Here is a 22,368-nt window from a genome sequence, read left to right on the forward strand (position 1 = left end):
CAACTCAAATGAGCTGTATTGTGTTTGATCAAAATTAATTTATTCCTTTTTTAAAAAATTGCTGATTGTATGGGTTAGGAAAAGTAAGTTTCCTTCCCAGCTGTCTGACAGCAAATTGGAAGGCTTTTGTCATATGTGTGCTCGTAGCTAGGGGTGTGTGAGAAGTTCAGTTCACTTCATATTTAAAGGTGTGCGTATCAAATTTGCACTTTCCAGAACAATATATAAACCAAACCACAGCCATCCTTTGAAACTTGTAATGCAGTTGTCCAGCCAAGTAATGTGTTACAAAAATGAATATATTTCGGTGAGGGTACATAAAAAGGCACATATCCGTGAAAATAACATGCAGAATGCATTCTCTCATTATATTAGGGAGAATGCTTTGCAAAAATGTCTTTATTAGGCAAAATTGCATTAAAAATGTATCGAGAGAAATTCACAGTAACATGTTGATGAATTTTCATGAGAATTTCATAAGAAATTGCTGCAGAAATGTGGACAACTGAATTTTAAGGTTGGAAAAAGGAGAGAACTGAAATGGCAGAGCCATCCATCTTTGCCTGTAGCACAATCAATTCAGAAAGGGATTACTTTAGAAAAGGATGAATCCTACCACATTCAGAATGGTAGCAGCTGGGTTCTCCTACAAAGGTAGATTTTACCATTTTGTGGTTGGTACTACAGTGGTACCTCGGTTTATGAACACAATTGGTTCCGGAAGTCTGTTCATAAACTGAGGCGTTCATAAACTGAAGCAAACTTTCCCATTGAAAGTAATGGAAAGTGGATTAATCCGTTCCAGACGGTCCGCAGAGTAACCGTTCATAAACTGAAGCGAACTTTTCCATTGAAAGTAATGGAAAGTGGATTAATCCGTTCCAGACGGGTCCGCAAAGTACTTAAACTGAAGCGTTCATAAACTGAAACATGGGTGTAATTGGTTCCGGAAGTCTGTTCATAAACTGAAGCGTTCATAAACTGAAGCGAACTTTCCCATTGAAAGTAATGGAAAGTGAATTAATCCGTTCCAGATGGGTCCGCGGCGTTCATAAACCGAAAATTCATAAACCGAGGTGTTCATAAACCGAGGTTCCACTGTATAGGCATGTGGGGCAGTGGAGAAGAAAATAACATGGATTCCCACGAAAGGCTGAGGTGGGGGAAAGATCACCCCCCCCCCAAATTACCCTCTCACCTCAAGAGCTATAGATGGGTATGGGCTTATATTCCCCACTATCAATTTTTGGGGAAACAGCTTTTCCCTACGAGAAACATTTCCCCATTGACATCCATAAGGGAAGGCATAGATCTTTGTGAAAGGCACACATGGTTTTTAATCCCTCCCCCAAATCACTTGAATTGGAGTGACATGCAAAAATAAATCACTGTGGTTAGAAGCTAACCCTAACTCTAAACTTTAGGCAAAAGGGAAGGAGACAGATTGGGAGCCAACTCCTAGGAACCAAGGTCCCTTTACCTCCCCCCCCCCAATAAAAGCTGATAGGCATTGCCATTCAAGTAGTGTGTGCATCCAGCACATATTCTGATCAATTAGGCAGGGCAGGATTTACCTGCCCCCCCCCAACATTTTTTTTATTCAAGTTGGCACCCCTACCTAAAGCTGCTTTCGTAAAGCAGTTGTTATCAATAAAATGTGCACTTATGTGCTCAGGACAGCAAATCATTTCCGTGTGCAATTTAGGGAGATGTCTCTCTGGATAATAATGTCATTAGATCATATTCAGAGCCAATTGAAAAGAGTGTTGCATTATGCATCCCAATTAGCATGCTCAAATCTCCTTCAAAGGAAGATCAGAGCTAATCTACTAAAAGCTTATCCCTGGTAAGAGTTTCAAAAACAATGCTAGGATGCCTTTTGCTGTGGAATGCTTATTGGAAGAGATAAAAGGTAAAGGTAAAGGAAGAGATACTCAATTTCAAATATACTGTAATATACTTCTAGTGACTTGAATCCAGTCAAGGGAGATTTTCCATTTGATTTATATACATGGGAGGATATTAACCTCATATATTTAAATGATCGTGAATGTATAGGTCACAGTGGCCCACTTTTCATACCAAATGGGCTGCAATAGTACTTTGACACTGTCGCACAAAAACCTTTCAGTGTTGTTGCAGATGAAGTTATACAAGCAACATGCTTGCTTTCTGTGGTTCTGGCCTTAGCACTGGGGTAGGGAGCCTGTGATATTACTGGACACCAGCTCCCATCATCACCAACCAGAAGTGGTCAGGAATTATGGGAGTTGTGTCTCAGGAATATCTGAAAGCCCACGGTCTCTCACCCCCTCCAGTGCCTTAAAAGAGCTATTATTTCAAAATAAGACTGCTGAGAATTTCATTTCAAGAGTAAAACTTGCACACAAATACGATGACGTTTGGCAAATGAACCATTGACATATACTCCACTCTCAGATCACCATCAACTTCCCTGAGGGCAAAAAAAGAAAACATCCCAGTCAAAGTGTGTACCTTGCCACATTTGAAGTGCTTAAAACTTGCTGGGACAGCCACGTGGCACTTAGGAAGGCCATGAAACCCTGAGCCAAAGCTGCCATGGGAAGCTGAAGTCCCCTACATCCAACCTGATATAAGTTAGGCAGCCAGATTGGCAGCACACCAATACAATCCCCATTTTGTCCTGTATGCTTACACCACCACTTACAAGCACCAGTAACAAAGGCTGTATACCTGAAGGAGCGTCTCCACCCCCATCGTACAGCCCGGACACTGAGGTCCAGCGCCGAGAGCCTTCTGGCAGTTCCCTCACTGCGAGAAGTGAGGTTACAGGGAACCAGGCAGAGGGCCTTCTCGGTAGTGGCACCCGTCCTGTGGAACGCCCTCCCAGCAGATGTCAAGGCAATAAGCAACTATTTTACTTTTAAAAGACAACTGAAGGCCGCCCTGTTTAGGGAAGTTTTTAATGTTTGATGCTGTATTGTTTTTAATACTGTATTCGGTTGGAAGCCGCCCAGAGTGGCTGGGGAAACCCAGCCAGATGAGCGGGGTATTAATTATTATTATTATTATTATTATTATTATTATTATTATTATTATTATTACTAGGCTTTGTCCAAAACAAAACCTGCAGAGCAGGGGCAGGGGACCATGTTCAGCTCAAGCAGCACCTTCTGAGAGACAACTTTCCAATGCCAGTCATAGGTGCAGCCAGAGGCCCCAAAGTGAAGACCAACAACTGAGAATTTTACCTTGATACATGAGGTTTTTTCCCACTGAGGCTGTGTACAACCATGCCTTTAAATGCACCCCGAATAATATTGAGAACTATGGTTGCCCTCAGAACCACAATTCCCAGCACCCTTAACAAACTACAGTTCCCAGGATTTTTGGTGGGGCTATGCTTTGAATATGCTTTAAAGGTATGGTGTGTAGACAGCCAGGCATGTAGCTAGGGGGGTGCAGCCGGGGCAATTGCCCCGGACACATTTTGGGCGGGGGACATGCTGCTCATGCCACCTTCCCCAACCCAGCCCTGCATGTGTTTGTGTGGGTGGATCTGATCAGATCCCAGCCTTGCAAAGCTGCTTGGGGAGGGCGGCGAGAGAAGGATCCCAGCCGTGCCAAGGCTGGATTGAAGGGTGTGTGGCTGTTGTGTTCTCCTCACTCGTCCTCCCCGAGTGGCTTTGCGACGAGTATTTACATGGTGGGACACGGAGGGCAAATGGAGCCCACTGCGCCAGGCCAGCTCTTACCACTGAAGCGAGCCACAGTTCCGTTTGCCCTCCACACCATGCACCTTTCAATACTGGGATTGAAGGGCGCATAGCTGTTGCACATTTCTCATTCTGCTCTCCCCGAGCACTCCGGCTGGTCAGGCAAAGTAGGCTCTTTCACCCTCCTTCACCTGTCCCAGGCACCATGAGAACATGCTCTGCCACTGTTCACAGCCTGACACAACTTCCCTATCCTCCATCCAGGAAAAGCAAGAAGCATCAGAGTACCGTAATTAGTGACAGCGTAGCTGCCCACAGTGATGTATGATGTTAAACCACCAGATGAAGCAACCACTATAAAACCTAGAGCAAAACAGAATAATGTGATATTCAAAAAACTAGAACAATCTTAACAGTGCAATCTTATGCATGTCTACTTGAAAACAAGTCCAAACTGAGTTCAATTGAACTTACTCCAATGCAAATGTGTACATGTCAGGACTTGAGTCAGGTGTAGATCAGCATAAACAAAGCACCCGAGGCCAGTGAAGTTAATCTTCCTTGGTCTTGCCCCAGTGAAGCTGTTGTGAGGTCTGAAGGTCCCGTCTTCCCACCCCTCTCTAAGGCTCCTCCTCTCCAGAGTTTTCCCCAGGCATTGTCAAACTGTGTGCCACAACTAAGCTCTTTTCTGTTCTTTTCATTTCTCTGTGCATTCTTGGAACCCAGGGGGCGGAGACTCCCTGGATTCTTCAGGAGCCTCTTGATCCCCACTCCAGCCTCTGCTTCAGCCTCAAAGTCTGAACTGCACTCTGGCACAGCCTCTTTATGTTCACTAAACCCTGTCACCTCTCCTGCAGCTGACACCTCCTCCTCCCAGTCAGCTCCTTCTCCCTCTGACCACTCATCATTGTCCCACCACCAATCCCCAGGCTCTGAGCCTTCCTCCCCTTGGTGTTTCCCAGCTGGTGCCTCCCACCACTGCTCTGTATCCAACAGCCAGCCAGTCCACGACAGTACAGAATTACATTCTAAACCAGCAATACATCTCTTCTTAATATATTCTTGAATGGACCTTCAACCCCCCCCCCCCCATCTGTTCAAATCTTAGTCACTTGATGCTCAATCATGTGTTTCTATCTTGCTGACTTTGGGTGGAAAGCAGTGAGTCACCATTTGTACTTAGCGGTTCATTAGTATGCACGGCATATCTCTGCCCTGTACGGTAATGTGGCAAATTGTTTGATGTAGTTTATATTAAATATTTTAAAAGTGCATAAAGTGCAAAAATGGCTGCTATTAAATATCTAAGCTCTAAAATGGTAAAGGTAAAGGGACCCCTGACCATTAGGTCCAGTCGTGGACGACTCTGGGGTTGTGGCGCTCATCTTGCTCTATAGGCCGCGGGAGCCAGTGTACAACTTCTGGGTCATGTGGCCAGCATGACTAAGCCGCTTCTGGCGAACCAGAGCAGTGCACGGAAAGCTGTTTACCTTCCCACCTACGGTATTTATCTACTTGCACTTTTTGCATGATTTCGAACTGCGAGGTTGGCAGGAGCTGGGACTGAGCAACGGGAGCTCACCCCGCCGCAGGGATTTGAACCGCCGACCTTCTGATCAGCAAGCCCTAGGCTCTGTGGTTTAACCCACTAGGCCAGGCATCCCCAAACTGCGGCCCTCCAGATGTTTTGGCCTACAAGTCCCATGATCCCTAGCTAACAGGACCAATGGTCGGGGAAGATGGGAATTGTAGTCCAAAACATCTGGAGGGCCGCAGTTTGGGGATGCCTGCACTAGGCCCACATTTTTATAGAGAATGAATGGTACATGAATAGAACAACACCTGAGTTAAATATTTTAGGGCTTCTTCTAAGTAAACCTGATTAGAATCAGATAACAATATGGAAGCATGATCAGAAGCAGATAGTCTATGGGAGCTCACTAAAAGACTTCAAAATGTAATAAGGAAAACACATTATGTTAGATGATGACCAGGATCTCTCACTTTTTATCTTTTTATTAATCAATAACAGCCACCTTTCCCTTTGTGGAGCAAATAACAACTGGATGGGACGGGTCTCATTTAGTTTGACCAAGTACATAATTTTTTTAGGCATTGTTCCCTTAAATACCATTAGAACTGCCATCAATATTACTAGTCTATGGAATTCATACAATACCCAACTGATATAAATGCACCCTCCCCCAATTAATTTTAATGGTTCAGTATAAGCATGATGTGCTATAAGGATTAATCAGTTTTACAAGAGCGGGACAGTTTTATGAATAAGTGAGCTCTTTTATTAAATAGAAGTTTATATGCACAATAAATCCCTTTAACAGAGGATGCCTACAAAGCAATCCAGATTTCCCTTATCTCGCTCAGGTTAATTTGGAGGAATCCTTGTCAGCTTTGTAGCTCTGTTCTTAAATCCATTCTTCCATATAATATTTCTCACTCTACTGCTTAAACAAACATAGTGACTGATTTATATTAAAGACACTCAGACATAGGCTGGTGGTTAAGATACTGACAGCCACTGACTTCCCAGTCTTGAAAAGACAATGAAGTAATAAAATCCAAAGATGTTATTTCAGAAATGGTAATTCTACAAGTGTGGAAGTAATTCTGCCAGGGAGCGGGGGGATTGAACCATAACATTCTAATATCAAGAAACATATGAAAGGTAGTCATGAAAGCCAAATTGTTTTAAAAATAAAAAAGCTTCCTGGCCGAAGCAAGATATTTTGTATCCAGTTACAGCATTTTAACCCAATACTGTATTCCTGAAGTATTTTAAAGTAGCTAGACTCTCTTCCTATTTGCACCTGTGCTTTTAAATGAAACTGGAAGCGGTTACAGTCTCATGTACAGTTAGGAGCAAGTTCCACTGAATTTCGTGTGCCTTTTTTCAGAGTACAGTATCGTCAGTATGCACATAGAATTGGACTGTAAACCTCTTTTGCGTGGCAGACAAAAATAATGTGGGAAAATATTAATTGTATTACACATAGGATACTTCTTAGTAAGCTTTAACTGGCTTTCTTTCATCAGCATATTTTAACAGAGCCTAGGTTTTTTGAAGCTTGCTCTCTGTTTTATGGAGTTGTGTTAATTCAGAATATTTCAGGTCAACATTCCAAACTTTGGGAAGGGCCTGTAATCACATGTGTTCTGAACAACACCTATCTTTTTAAGGGGCTCATCAAGAAACTATTTTAAAATACTACACTTTCCATTCTGAATGTGTTTCTTGTAAGTCCCATTGATTTTGAGGATTTTTGTTTCCCCCCTTTTTTTGAGGGAATGTGTTTAAGATCACAAATGCGATAAAGCGGTAAATCCTAGCATGTAATGCAAACAATCAGGTTGTGGAATTACCTCTCCCCTGAGATGCATCTTGTGTAAGCTTTTCAATGATTGGGCAATATGTGTTTCCTTATCCAGACCTTTTGCTGAATTGATGTATTCCCTTCTCCTGCGTTCCTGTGCACTGCTGTCCTGTTATTTTGTCACTGGTTTTGCTATTTTGTTTTATCTTTTTAATGTAAATTACTATTGCTTTAATTGCGACATTTTTGTAACCTATCCTGGGATCATTGGGTGAAATGCAGGCTGAGAGTACAGTATAATAAAAAACAAAAAAAAAATTTCGCTTATATAATAAAAAATAATTTATTCAGCTCAAAAAAAATTCCATCCTTAATACAAAGATCAAATAGTAGGGCTAAAGAGTAATAGGGCAGACTATTTTCAATAGCCTGATAATGAAGCCTCTCTATTTTCCTATACTTGGAAACACTTGCTTCTTTTTCCTACATTAAAATAGGAAAAACTGTGGTGAGGATGTCATACAAAGACCAAGAGAACTAGACTTCAAATTCCTCCCTCCTATCTAAACTTTCTCTCAGTTTAACTAATCTTCACAACAATCCTGGGAGGTTGAATCATGGGAGTGTGGAGGACCATGCATAGTCCACACCCTGAACTCCCCGAAAGAAGGGCAGGGTAAAGTGTAATAAATAAATAGAAGAGTGAAGTGAGTGGGGCTGAGAGACTTCAAAGTGTGTCTAGCCCAAGGTCACCCAGCCACTGCATGTGGAGGAGTGGGGACGCGAACCGGGTTCACCAGATTACAAGTCTACCACTCTTAACTACTACACCACACTGACATTTCTAAAATATCCCTACATGATCTCCCTGTACTGAAAGAACTGAAAGGCAAGAGCTGGTGGGGCTTTGCAGGTTTTTATTAAACATGAAAACAGAGTGCAATGGTCTTCAGTTGAGTGTAAGGACTAGCATGAGTAGCAGGGTGCATTCTCCCTTGTTATCCAATTGGGAAAGTGAGCAAGGAGTGGGGAACAGAATGGGGAGAGTATTATAATCAGAAGTGTGCTTTCTTAATGGTACTAATCATAGTGCTTAATCTGCTCCAGTGCATGCCTTTTGAAAGGCTGAAGCTCCATTGAGCATTGCTATTTATTTAGATAGAAGTCTTGCAGACTTCAGTGGGGCTTCCGGCCTGACAAATGTGCACAGGAATGCACTCCTACACCTGTGTTCAAAGCAATGTGAAGGCATTTCACGAGAGTAGACATCCCACCACTAACTCACAGTCAGTTTGAGTTATATCCAATGTTATACATACTTAATTCCACTGATTTCAGTGGGTCTATTTTGGGTATGTGACTTAGCCCCGTTAGTATATGTATTTAGTGTACTATTCCCCTCAAGTCTCAGAGTTCCCTTGGAAGAAGGATTGGTATTTAAACTATTCTGAAAATTGTAGCTCTGTGATGGGCACAGCAGTCGTTTGACAACCCTCAGCGCGCTTAACAAACTACAGCCCCCAGGATTCTTTGGGGGAAGCCATGTCTGTTTAAAGTAGCATGATGCTACTTGTAATGTAAAGTGCCTTGGTTGATTAAAACTATTTGCATAAAATTTAGTTTGCTGTGATTTCTGAGGACTTCATCAAGGTTAGGGATCTTAACCACATCTTCTGAAAGTTCATGCAAAATCAATGGGAGTTCCAGGATATATGTTGAAAAATAGTGTAATATTTATAGATATTAATTTCTGAATGCCTTAAAAAGTTAGATGATGTTCAGAATACAAGAGATGACATGCTTACTATTTAATATTTTCTTTTGCTTAAGGTTTTAATTCCACATTTCCACCGCAATGACTTTCAGGTTGGCTTGCAAATTCTCTAAAACGGTTAAAGTAAACAGCTTAATAACTGATAAATGACACACAAAATAAGCCAGTAGATTAATTGCTATTTAAAAGGACAGACAAATAAAAGCAGCAAAAGCAAAAACAATAGCACTGTACAGTATTAATAAAAAATGGTTATGAAGACTTAAGCTGCAGTCTTGAGAGCTAAGCTTACCTGCGTATTTTGTAAGCGGCGTGTCAAGGATGTAGGCTTACCTGGAAATTATAAAAATGCTTTGGAAAAGCAGAACCTCGTCTCCTACCCCATCTTGAAGTCTTTAAACCACACCTCATCCCGATGATTAAAGTACACTCCCTAGTAATTTTCTGTTCTGCAATTCATGTATACCTCTCTGAAATACACTTTTTATTGGCTGCTTTGCTGACACTGTAATATACTATTTTGTCATATTCTTGCTGAGGTTGACAGACTGGCATAATCTGCCATCATATGGAGCCTCTGCTCTTGGTGCTAAACCATGTTCTCCATTCCCAGAAAGGATATTTGGAGATATCAGTCCCACACTCGTGGTTTTCTTTATTTTCAGTTTTCTGCTGAAGTCGTGATTCCTTCCTACATATAATACAGCTTTTTCTGAGGCTCAGCATAAATTAAATGATGAGTGGGGTTTATTTCTAGCATTTGTCGAGTCAATCAGTTTATTTATTTCTATCCTGCTTTTTTGCAATACAGTCACACTCAGTGTTGCTGCATTTTACAACAAATGAAAGCACATCATAGCTAAAGTAAAAAGTGTGTCCTATCTAAAGCAGTGGCACACAATTTGCTCTATGTGATGCTACACTTAGGACTTGCCTGGAAGCACCAGTTGGTTAAAAATACCTTGACTAGAGTGCTGAGGAGGACAAACAACCTGAGCACATAACTCCCATACTTAAAAACTTGTACTGGCTACCAATATGCAACTTCAAGGTGCGTGTATTAATTTATGTAATTTTGGCCCAAGATCCCATAAGGACCACTTTATGCTTCTATCCCTGTCCCATCATTGGGGTATTATGGGGAGCTTATGTTAGTGGTTCCCCAGGGCTCAGTCACACGGCTTGAATCCACCAGGAACTGTGCATTCAGTTTTGTGGGCCCAATTCTGTGAAACTTCCTCCTGACTGAGATCAGGCGGGGACCTTCCCTACTGAACTACTGATGCTTGATGAAGACTTTAAACATTTCATCCAACATTTTAAATAAGCTTTATGACTTCATGGTAATTGTAATGGAGGGGTGTTTTTTTGTAGCCTTGTTGATATTGCTTAGAGACTATGGTATCAAGCACTATATAAATAGTTGAAATATTGCTCTAAAGTAGTATTTCAAACAAATCCAATAACTATTTCAAGGCAACCACTCAACATCCATCAATACAATAATTCAAATATAAATACTAACTCAATAATTAGTAACACTACCAATACAAATAGTGCATAATATAACTGCAACGTTTCAAAGCCATTTGTTTCATAACTGCAATATAATTCAGTTCAATAACTATCACGGCAAAAATAAATAAAAACATTATAGGTTTTCTTATCAAGTAAGCAATATGCAAATGTTGTTAAATAAATAAAACATTGCTTCTACAATAATTTCCACAGAGCACAATAAAATATAGAGTGCACAATAGCAGAGTGCAGTACAAATAAATATTCAACACTCCAAATCATGGGGAGTCCAGGGGAGATAACTTTGACAGCCGTATAAACTTAGCTTTAAGCAGCAATTCATAAAAAGAATAAATTCACATTCAAAATGCCTTCCTCTTATCCTCCGCTATTATAATTGGAAGTCTTATATTCTGTACCAAGAGGGAAAAATCATAGTACAAATGAAGGCCTTGCCTCTCATCTGCATACCATACCATTTATCCCTCATTCACACCTTGACCCTTCTCCTTTTCTTATTTTATTTTATTTCACCAGAGGGGCTCAAAGGAAAATCCCATCCCAGCACACTTGTCACCTCACACCCAGTTACCCTGGCAACTTTCCAAATCCCCAGCCTCTGTTCACACCTCAAGAGATGCTCTTGCATTGCCAATGACCCTCAATGGCCCTATATTGTTTCTTAATGACCAAGTCCTTTGGATAGGTTAGCTCAGGAATTCCTCTGCAGTATTTCTCCCTTCATATCCCAAATAATCAAAATCCTACCATTTATGAATTTCTAGGCTTTAGCCACCCCCCCCCAAAAAAACCCATGACACCATTATTGCCACAGACATGAAAGAGTGCACAGTTATAAGGCATATTTTGAATTTTGGGAGAGTGCTGGGGGCACCAGTCACAAAATAGATGCCATGGGGGAAGCAGCATAATACAAAATTATAAAGTGTACAGCCATGGTGAAACTTTCCTAATATTTGCCATAATAGCAAATACTTAACCGGTTGAATTTCTGCCTGTTATACCGCTGTTACAGAGCACACAAACCTTCTTTTTCTCCGTAAACCATAAGCTGCTATCATGTACTCACTTACCTGGGAGTAACCCCATGAAACACAAAGAAACTTACCTCTGAGTAGACATACTAATTCTTTTAACAAAAGTGTAAGTTCAAAGGTAGGCACTGTTGAGTCACATTGAGTTACTCACTGGTAAATAAGTACTGTACAGGATTGTCAATTTTCTTAGATATAATACATGATCTTGCACATTATGTTAGATCACACAGATACAGTAATCTAAATATTCCGAAATACAAATTAAGACATACAAAGCTTTTTCATATTTAAGGGATATTTAAGGGAGGGAGCAGTCCTTTACCACACAATTGCTTGGGAGAGTCTCATTGATTTCAGTGGAGCCTAAGCAGACAGAGGACTAATAGGGCAGGGCTGTAAGAAAGTGAGAGCATGAAATAAATTTGATTTCTGCTTGTGGAGGAAGCGGGGATTTTTTTTTTGTTTGGTGGGGGGTGGGGACTAATTCCAGGTGTCATCTGCAGGTCCTTCTGTGTCTTTTTTCAGTGTGCTTTCATGATTATTTGTGCTCATGATGTTATGGGGCAGTTATATGCAATCCTGCTTTCAATTACCTGTAGCACCCACAAAGGTTTCAGGGTGGACATACTACTTTGTTCTCAATCAGTTCAAGTCCTGTAACCTCCTGCAGAATCTTGCAACTTTTTATACTACAAATGTTGCAGTTTGTTTGTTTTGTCCTGCTACTGTTGTGCTGTAGTGCAAGAGCGCCCCTCAGGATGGCAACAATTCAATGGTACGGGGAAAGCATCACAGAACTACTAGGTAATAAAACTGATGTCTCAGGGCCTTTTCTGCAGCTGTGTTCTGCAACATGTCTCCTGACGCTTCCAGACTACAGTCACACCTTGGTTGTCAAACACCTTGGTACTTGTACGTTTTGGCTCCCGAACGATCGAAACCGGGAAGTGAGTTTTCCAGTTTTTGAAATGTTTTTGGAAGCCGAACATCTGATGTGGCTTCCGCTATTGTTTCTGGTGTGCCTGTGCAATAGGAAGCTGTGCCTTGGTTTCCAAACATTTTGGAAGTCGAACGGACTTCTGGAGCACCTCCTGTTTGAATACCAAGGTATGACTGTATTGGTATTTTGAGGTGTGAATCAATCATATTCTGGCAAATTCAGCGTGCACAATTAAAGCCAACTCTGAGCTCTTGCACAGCAACCATGCTTCCCCTCAAATTTGTCCATTTTTGGATAAGGAAATCGATGAGAAAATGCAGTGGAAAGTGCAGGACAATGCTTGTGTTGACAGCACGTCCTCTAGCCTCTTCGCTAACAAGCAAAAAGCTCCAACAGCCAACGTCGTCTACTCTCTCCTTGTGAAGAAATCGGGTTGAACGCTCAATAAGCAGCTCATCTGGAAACGTCCATTGGTGAAACGGCTGAGGTGGGCAAGAAGCAGCTGTTCTGCAGGAGTTCAAAGCACGGGCGGGGGGAGGGAGGAAGAACGTGTAATTACTCGTGCCCTGTAGCAAGGGCAGGAAAAAGCAAAGCTCAGTCGCCAACGCAAAAGCTTCTCGCGGTTGCCTCCACGCCCCGGGTCTCGGGGCAGCAAAAGGGAGGTTCGCCTTCAACCATCAAGCAGTTGCGCGTGCGCGCTAAAAAACAACTAATCGCGCTAGAGGCCTTGGAGATAGAAAGATAGAGATAAGCGAGCTAAAGGATACATAGATAAGAAATACAAGTGGCGAGCTTGAGGACAAAGAGATAGAAAAAACTTAGAGTGACAATTTTAGGGGTTTTTTTGCCTAGAGATATTACTTCCTGGTTCCTTTCGATATCCCCCCCATTCCTCCTGGGGAAAAACTGCCGCTCGCATACTAACTATCCCGATGCGGCAAAGTAGAGAGGGTTAGTGCCTTACGACCAGGCTGGAATTTAGTCCACCGGTAATATTTCTGGTTGAAAGCAGGACCGAGGCTAGTTTGGATTTCCAAATGCGTACACAGCAAAGACATGCCCGCTTAATCCTTCCCAGCTCAAATCGGAGTTTTGTGCGCAGAGGCCTCGAGCTTCCGCGAGCTCGTCGCATCCCACCACCCCGCCCCAAACTATGCATTAATCCTAGGCGGATCCACTCGGAAGGAAGTCCCACTGACTTAAAAATGGGGCTCATTCCAAAGTAAGTGGGTGCAGCAGGAATGGTTTCTGTAAGAATACAGCTAAGCACAAAGCTAAACTCGCTCCTGGATTTGCCCACTGCTTTCTGAGAGCGGCGGGTAGAGAAAGCCATTCCAGTGCCAACCCGGAACATTTTAAACGTGTGTGAGTCTATAAGTTTTTAGTCTACGGTCACTGGTTTCAAGCCACAAAGCGTCCTTTGCGCGGGGCGGGGGGCGCTGTTCTGAGGCGGCCATGGGACTTCCAAGCGCTGCGGCCGCCACTGCTGCTGCTGTTCTGCGTCTTGGCAGCGCGCGGGTGAGGAAGATGCGGCGGTTCCCACACCCCCAGCGCGGTCAGCAGGAGGAAGGGCAGGCCCCGGCGCCGGTGCTGAGGTGCGTAGAAAGCCCCGGAGGAGCACCCCTGTCCGGGCACAAGGCTTAGAAGCTCCCGATGCTCCTCTCCGAGGTGCCCGGCTCGCCATTTCGTGTCCGGGTTTCGCGCAAGGGAGAACGGGATGCTTCGCCAGCCGAGGTTGAGGTCCTCCTCGCCCCTTCCTTGTTTGTAATGCGTGTAGAGTAGACGGGCTGAAAGCGCTTGCCTTGCACGGCCTCAAAGTCTTAGGGGTTTGCTGAGTCCTGGCCGGTGGTCTGAAAACACGAACCTTGACAACTGTGCTTGGAGGGGAGACCACCAGGGAGCCTCCCATGTAAGCAGCCTTGGGTTCCAGGATGGAGAAAGGCGGGGTATAAAAGCACTAATAAATACATAGCCGCACCACCTTTTTATGGTAGTTGTCACACAAGAGTAGGTGGGCTATTATTTATTTCACTACCTTTATATCACAACCTTTCCTCCAAGGGTTCGACTAGATTGCTTTTGGGGGTATCCTCCCACTCTACCATTCTGTGATTCCCACCTTTTTCTCCAAGGAACTCAAGGGGCCTACATTTTTCCTCAGTGCTATTTTTCTAGAAAAAGAGTGTCAGAATTCACCTTGAATTTCTCCCTTGTTCTCTGAGAATGGCAATGGGGCCTACCTGACAGGTGCTGGAGTTGAGCTCCAGCTGGAAAAAAAAAAGCCCTGCTTGTCCTCACAACAACCCTGTATGAGTGACTGGCCCAATGTCACCCTGTGAGTTTCATGGCTGATTTGGAGATTTGAACTGTGGACTCCCAGGTCTTATTCTTGCACTCTAACCACTACACCACATTGCCTCTCGCTACACCACACTGGCTCCAGAGCCAGAAGACAAGAGAGACAGGTAAAGGAGGTCACCTCAGGCTCCTCCAGGTAGTTTCTCCCCCACCCCCACACCTGTATAGGGCTAGGAACCACATACTGTCCCACGGGGCCAGTGTTTCTGAATTGTTATGTGTTTGATACTTCTTTATTGTGATTTTAATATAATGCATTTTAATTTTAATTGTGAGATCCCTTGGAAGGATTTGTACCCCAAAAGGTGGGATGCAAATCAATGAAATAAATCAACACAAAGTGTGGAGTATACTCCATGTTTATGCTACAATAATATGATTAAAGTGACACTAGATTTGTGGTTTGAAACCGCTAGCTGTTAATGGTTCTCAGCATACAAAGGGGCAGTGGCAGTGATGGGGCACTGTTGGCCCAACAGGGGTTCTAATATGGCCCATAATGTTATTTCCCTAATCCATGCAACACCTACCATCATACAAGATATTAGGGCATGAAGCAAATTAAGACACGGTTGCTGAGGAACAACCAGTAGCTTTAAAATATGCTGATTATTCCTTGGCAGGCGGAGCTTGTATACAATGCCTTTCAAATGTAAGCCTCACTGGGATTGGTTCCCCAGCTGCCAGTTGTAGTTCCTGAGGGGAGCCAATCCCTGCTGAAAGTAGATCAAAGTCAGCATTGATCAACTGATTGGTAGTGAGTTCAAGCCCTGCTAGCATCAGCTGGGCTTTTCCTTTGCAATGTGTTTTGCAGTCAAGGTGAGCTGCAAAGGGGGAATGGGTCACCTGATGTCATGGTGACACCAGGTGATGGACAGGTGGTTGGCTGGCAGTGGGGGAGTTAAGGTTCTAGCCCTCCATTCTGAAAAAGGTTCTCCTGCTCTGGATTATGGGAATAAGGCTATGTTCTACATTTGCTGCTAGAGGCAATTTGCCTCTGAATACCAGATGCTGGGAATCACAAGCGGAGATAGTGCTTGTGGTCTTCCTTCCCAAGGAGACTTGGTTTACTACCATGAGAACATGATACTGGACTAGAAGGGCCTTTGGCCATATGTACATTCCAGCCATGTGATAGAGAATTGTCCATCCGGGTAAGAAAGAGGCATGATCACAATTCAGGGGCACATTCTAAGCAATTAATTGATTAGGCATTCCAGTCCTAGTTACAACGGTCTGTATTATGTTATAAAGGTATTAACTTTCTGATCCTGTTCCTTCTAATGCCTGTGGACGTTATATAAGGAACAGTGTCTCCTTCAGCTTGTTCTTTGGAAAGGCAGTCCAGCACCCCTCCTTGAATAAGTGCTCTAGCCCTCCATTCCCTTGGACTGTTGTAGTGTGCAAACAGAGCAAATAAACCAATCAAATGTAGCGATACTCTGATTCCAAAATATTTGGATGTTTGGGATGTGCTACTAGAGCATGAGAGGATAGGTTGCTAGACTACCAACCTAAGAAGAATGCAGCGGAAAGGGCTAAACTCCATATGAGGGCTGAAGACGAGTGAACTTATATGGCCCACTTTACCCATTTTTAGTGCCAATGCATGAGTGTGTTCACTCTATACAACTTCTCTTGCAAGTATGCTCTGTTCTAATGATACTGTGAATTTTTCCTACAATGGGCGTCATATGCTTTGCATTTTCCAAAAATGGAACATCCTCCAGATAATGAAAGTGCAGGCATTGTGATTCCCGTGTTGACTGGTGTGTACAAGCCCCATGGACACCTGTTTGGATATTTTATGTGAGAGTATTCACAACACAGTGTTCTCATATCTACCATGTCAATCTTGCAAACTTTTCATTAATACTTTTTCATCTACTGTGCAACACTGTTGTGCATTCAGTGATGAAGCACTGTTTTTTAAAAAGAAGAGAAACAGGCCATTGCCTATCCTCTATCTTAAAGCTCTACCTCATCTCCTAATCCAGGCATCCCCAAACTTTGGCCCTCCAGATGTTTTGGACTACAATTCCCGTCTTCCCTGACCACTGGTCCTGTTAGCTAGGGATCATGGGAGTTGTAGGCCTAAACATCTGGAGGGCCGCAGTTTGGAGTGCCTGTCCTAATCCATTACTGTATCTGGATACAAAATAGCATGTTATTGGCATTTGATTGCATTTCTAGGAGCTTTGCACAGAAGAGGAAAAATGGAGTTTAAGTTGTTGGGCATACTGCTGCCTGATCATGCTGCAACTCTCCATACGATTATTGAGCAGCTGTTGGAGCCTCTACTATGGAAAAAAATACTTGAAAGGATAGTTTTCTAATATAAGGATCTCCCTCTTGCTCCTTACTTACATTGGCTCTTTTTCAAAACTCTAAGGACATTTGAATTGTTCATTAGTCAGGCATGTAAGATTCTGTGTAGCAGGCCTTCACGTGCAGATTGACTTGTATTTAATGCTGAACCATTACATGGATGAGCTTCCATGAGCTCAAACAAAATGTTAAGTTTGCATGTTCTGTCCTTTGTTCTACCCCTGCATAACTGGGAAGAGGATGCCTGCCACGATTACTTTGCATTTCAAAGAATTTTGGCTTACAATTGAATTTGAAATGGGAACCCAAGTACGTATATAACCAACAATGGGTACTCGACAAAGAAGCCAACTTCAAACTAGCTTAGGAAGCTGGCTGGTTTCACTATAGCTTCTTCTGCCTTTATTGAATGTATAGAAGCTACCTTTTCCTCACTTTGTTTAATTTGCACACTAAAAAAAACAATTATCTGAAAGCTTGCTCTTGTTTCTTCTATACACAGGTGATCAGCCTTGGACTTTCCATGATATTGTTTTCTTGGGACGACTCCAACAAAGATTATTTCAAAATGATGACAAATATTATCATACTGAGTGTACTTATTTGCATTTCTTTATCTTTCTGGATTGTGTCTATGACTGCAAGCACGTATTATGGTAAAGTCTAGATTTCTACTAATGCATGATACATTTTAGTTTACAACACTCATACACAGTCTTTTATTAAACTTGGCTACTAATCCTAATGTTTTCTTAATATTTCATTTTCAAAGAATACAAGCAAATTAAAGTGTTGCCTAACATATATTTCCATAACTAGAAATAACTTCATGTGACTGTAGGATATGCATGTAAATATGCATGTAAAATTCAGAGTGTAAAAGTTCCTTCCAATTGATGCTTTACAGGGTGTTGCTCTGAAGAGCTCCCCAATGTTGGCAAGGAATTCTATGGGAGAGGAGCATAAAAGCTCACAGCTACTTATTCAGCCTTCATCCTAATCCATATTTGTGCAGAAAGAAAAGCCTATAGAAAACTCAGTCCAGTTGTGTACATAAGGAAACGAGATGATAATAACACATGTAGTAAAAGAATGCTAAAGAATGTAGAAAGACACACTGCTATTCTGACATAGTGCTGTTTTTAAACTACTCTATAGGTACTTTGCGGCCTATTTCTCCATGGCGTTGGCTGGTTTCAATCTTAATTCCCCTGATAATAGCTTCACGAGGATTTAAGAAAAAAAGTCTTGATCATAGTGGAGCAATAGGAGGTATGTTCTTGTGCCTTAAGTTTGGTTGTGCCTCCATATAGTTTTGGAAATTTCCTTATTTTTCTCACCCTTCAGTGGAATCTTCAGTATTGCCATTCATCATTTTGGCTTTAATATTCTTGTGCTACTTCATCTTACTTTTTTGTATAACCTATTTTGCAAATAATGTAGTTTCTCTACCACATTCTGAAGTTATTTCCATTGCAGGGAATATTCATTCACAAAACGATGTAAGTGTCGTCCAATTGACTTAAAGCAACCATAACCTTGCTAATGTAAATGGTATATTTTTTGCCCACAATGGACTAGGTGTGGTGTATAACATTGATGAGGTGTGGTTGCCAAGGAGAATACTTGCCAATTATATTAGCTGGAAAAGATGGTGATGGGGAGAGGCTTATGTTCATTGATTCACTCCCAATAGGGAATCGGCACCTGTAGTCCTGTGCTTATTTATAATAATTTCATCTAGCAGAAGCTAAAACTGTCTATTTTATTATCCTCCAAGATTTCTGAAGGGAGTAGGTATGAATGGGATCTAAATTATTGATCTGCTGTGCCAATTCAGCATTTATTATGCAAGTGGAAAAATTAAAATTGCAATACTGAGGCAAGGGGAAAAATTGATAGATGGGACATGCATGAAGACTTGTGAAGATCAAAACTGAAATGAAATTTAATACGGATGTTGGTTTGGCAGAGGGAGGCTCATGTGACCAGTATGTTTCAGTGCCAGAAAGAGAGAAGTGAAGGAAGGGAAAGGAGTATAAAGAATGGAAATGAACAGTTGGAAGAAGGACATGAACAGAACTTTACCATTTTAAAAAATGCAAAAAGTGATATATTTGGGGAAACTCTGGCTGCTGCCCAAAGATGATGAAGTAGTTATAGACTCGTATGTACTAAAAGTGAGCTCAGGTTTATTATCTGTGTAAACAAAGCAAGGCTATTGAAAAACAAGAGGAAGATACTTCAGGGAGTTGCAGAAATAGAAAAAAATATTTAGGAAAAGAAAGCCAAGGGACAATTCGACACCCCACTCCTAAAGCAAGTTCAGTGGCAGCAGGAGGGGAAATGGAATGGAGTAATCTAGCATGATTGGCTAGAATACTGGAAAGGTAGCCCACATTGCAACCGTTTGTTGCAATCTTCACTTGTATATTAGGAACTTTATTTTATAATACATTTTCTTATCTTACCAATTGCATAGGTAAACAGAAGATGCAATATAGTTGGGATTTTCTGCTGCTTTAAATAATCTTTAGACAGAACAATATTATCCTATACATTTTCATCATAGTCTAGGCTGGTTTTGAACTAATTTTTCCAGAGTACATAACTTGCAACACCCATCTCTTCCCTCTTTTAGGTTTAGTAGTTGGATTTATCCTCACTGTGGCAAATTACAGCTTTTTCGCTGCCATGTTCACGTTTTTTATTACTTCCTCCAAACTCACCAAGTGGAAAGGAGACGTAAAGAGGCAAATAGATTCTGAATACAAAGAAGGTGAGAATTAAACATCAATTTTAAAGCCAATTGATTACAAAAAATGCATTTTAACTTTTAATTAAGGCGATAAAGATGTGCACAGAATGGACTATGTGCTATATAATTTATTTTTCGCCTCCCTCTTCTTTCTGGTGGGTGACTTGCAAGCACCTGAACGAAGTTCTTTGCACTAGTAATGATCTTTACTGTCTAGCTTTTATTCTTTTTCTGTGTGCTTCCAAGGATATTACATATTAAAATTCCTCTTAAGAACTTCTGTCTTCCCTTTCATAGGTGGGCAGAGAACTTGGGTACAAGTATTTTGCAATGGTGGTGTACCTGCAGAATTGGCTCTGCTATACATGATTGAAAGTGGTCCAGGCGAAATTCCTATAGACTTTTCCAAACAATATACAGCATCCTGGATGTGCCTGTCGCTACTGGGTGCTTTAGCCAGCTGTGCTGGGGACACGTGGGCTTCAGAGATTGGCACTGTCATGAGTAGTGAACCCCGATTGATAACAACCTGGGAAAAAGTTCCAGTAGGTAAGGAAATTTTTGCTTTTGTTTTTGTTTTGTTTTTTAAAAAATAGTACCATAATTTAAGGATGAATGGTTTGTGGACAGCCTGCTAAATTCATTTTTGTGGCCTGGGAAACCTTGGAGGTGTACATTTAATATAGCTTATGTAGCCTTAAATTAGGCCTGAAAAGGCTGCTTTGTGCTAGCTCATTTGTAGCTTGGCCCTTTGTTATCATAGTCTTCTACATTTGATTCAGTGACAGCCAAGTGTAACTGGTCAAACTGTCCAAAAATGATAAGTTATGGCATCCTGTGAGTCATTCTGTCCCATTTGGCCCTGATTTTATGCAACTTGTTGCAGAAAAACCCATTAATTTTTTATCAGAACCTTACCAGAAATACTACTGTATTCAAAATTCATCTCTATCTTCTAGGACAGGGAAATATTTTGAATTTTTAATAGAAAAGCACAGTATCTGAAGCTTACGTTCATATTCCGAAAGTGAATAATGTCCTTCCTTAAGCTTGACTAGAACTTACTGTGTATGCATATATTATATATCCTAGAGTGGGTTGCTTTGAAAAATTCTGCTTTTGAAAATGCCAGTAGCCAGTTAGTTGAGATTACGGTTGATGGAGATACTGGTCCAGTAGTTCAGTCATACAGACAGTAATGTTGACATCAGTATTGATTTCTTCCTCTCTAATGAAAGTTGCTTAACTTTTTCATTCAAAAAGGGCCATGCTTTGTATGGAGCGAGCCCTGTTGTCTACTCCATCTAGCCTGATACCTTCCTTTGTGTTCAAAATTGTAATAGATCTGCCCTGAATTTTGGTAGTTATATTTTAGTTACCCTTATTTCTTCAGACAAATTGTCCATGTTTGGATTCTTTAAGGCAACAACACTTAACGTGTCATCAAAATAAATGCTGGGATAAACATGACATTCTAGGTTTCATAATAATAGCAAGAGATCAGGAGCGGGTTTGCTGGTTTGCATGCTTCCTCCTCCCCTCATGTGAATTCCATCCTTCCAGGGTTGGCTTTTAACCAGAGTTAGAAGCTGACGCTGACCATGGTTAGTGTGAACATTGGTGGTGATGTAATGCCACATTCAAGTTAATGCTGACAAGGAAAAGCAGAGAATAATTTATGGGGAGAGATCTTACAAGCCTGTGACCAGTTCCCAATCTCTTAATGCTCTCAACTAAAAAAACCCCAATGGTTGTGTCTGCACTTAATGCAGTTTGTTTGTTGACAACTTTAAGAAGTGTAATTTAAAACAGATTGTAGAACATAGTGGTTCCCCTTGTTTCTTTAACACTGGGAACACTGCTGCAAAAAAGAGTATAAGATGAATTATATCTAATTCAGTTTTATTTATTTATTTTAAGCAAAAAGGGAGATTTTTCCTCATAGTCCAAAAGTGTGTAATAAATCTACCATTAGTTTTTGTAGTTTTCATTAAGTGTATGTTCTAACAAGTTTAGAATGCCAGTTATGTTGGATTTTTAATTTTGTTTTTAGGTACCAATGGTGGCATTACTTTGGTGGGCCTGATCTCAAGTTTGCTTGGTGGCACATCAGTAGGTGTAGCTTACTTCATTTCCCAGTTGATGTTTGTGAATGACCTGGATATATCTGCTCCACAATGGCCCATTATTGTGTTTGGCGGAATGGCTGGTTTACTGGGATCCATTACTGATTCTTATTTAGGAGCAACCATGCAATACAGCGGTAAGGTTCCCCCCCCCCAAAAAAAAAATGTTTTGAGATTTGTATGAAAGTGATGTAATCTCCCTATTGGGTGGGTATGGCTCTTGGTAATGATAGCATAGGCTTACTTCAAAGCATGTCATCATTCGCATTGACTTCAACTATTTCTGATTACTTGGCATACTTTGAGAATCTTGTTCTATGTGCGTTTATTTTGTCTCATCTCTGCAGCTTTGAGTTGAATTTAGATCATTTAACGATAGTACTGGGGAAAATGCCATTCCACAAATAAGCAGTGGAAATATTTAATATTGTGGGGAATTGTATTCTGTAAACCTTTGTTGACTTGGCAGAGAGGAATG

General features: G+C 41.5%; 1 protein-coding gene across 5 annotated transcripts in view; it reads left to right on the forward strand.

The window, feature by feature from the left end:
• The window catches only part of TMEM19 (transmembrane protein 19), a 32,803-nt gene that overhangs the window by 7,854 nt on the left and 2,581 nt on the right, over positions 1-22,368 (forward strand). For 3 of the 5 annotated variants that reach the window (XM_035128389.2, XM_035128388.2, XM_035128387.2), the window contains 5 exons: positions 17,509-17,662; positions 18,165-18,278; positions 19,648-19,785; positions 20,062-20,313; positions 21,818-22,027. In XM_035128389.2, the coding sequence (XP_034984280.1) occupies positions 17,530-17,662; positions 18,165-18,278; positions 19,648-19,785; positions 20,062-20,313; positions 21,818-22,027 (847 nt within the window). In that variant the 5' untranslated portion in view covers positions 17,509-17,529. Of the gene's footprint in view, positions 1-11,914; positions 13,916-17,508; positions 17,663-18,164; positions 18,279-19,647; positions 19,786-20,061; positions 20,314-21,817; positions 22,028-22,368 lie in introns of those variants that run through there. The other 2 variants (XM_060279668.1, XM_035128391.2) reach the window with 2 other exon arrangements.

Source organism: Zootoca vivipara, chromosome 10 (assembly GCF_963506605.1).
Source record: "Zootoca vivipara chromosome 10, rZooViv1.1, whole genome shotgun sequence".
Taxonomy (NCBI): Eukaryota; Metazoa; Chordata; class Lepidosauria; order Squamata; family Lacertidae; genus Zootoca; species Zootoca vivipara.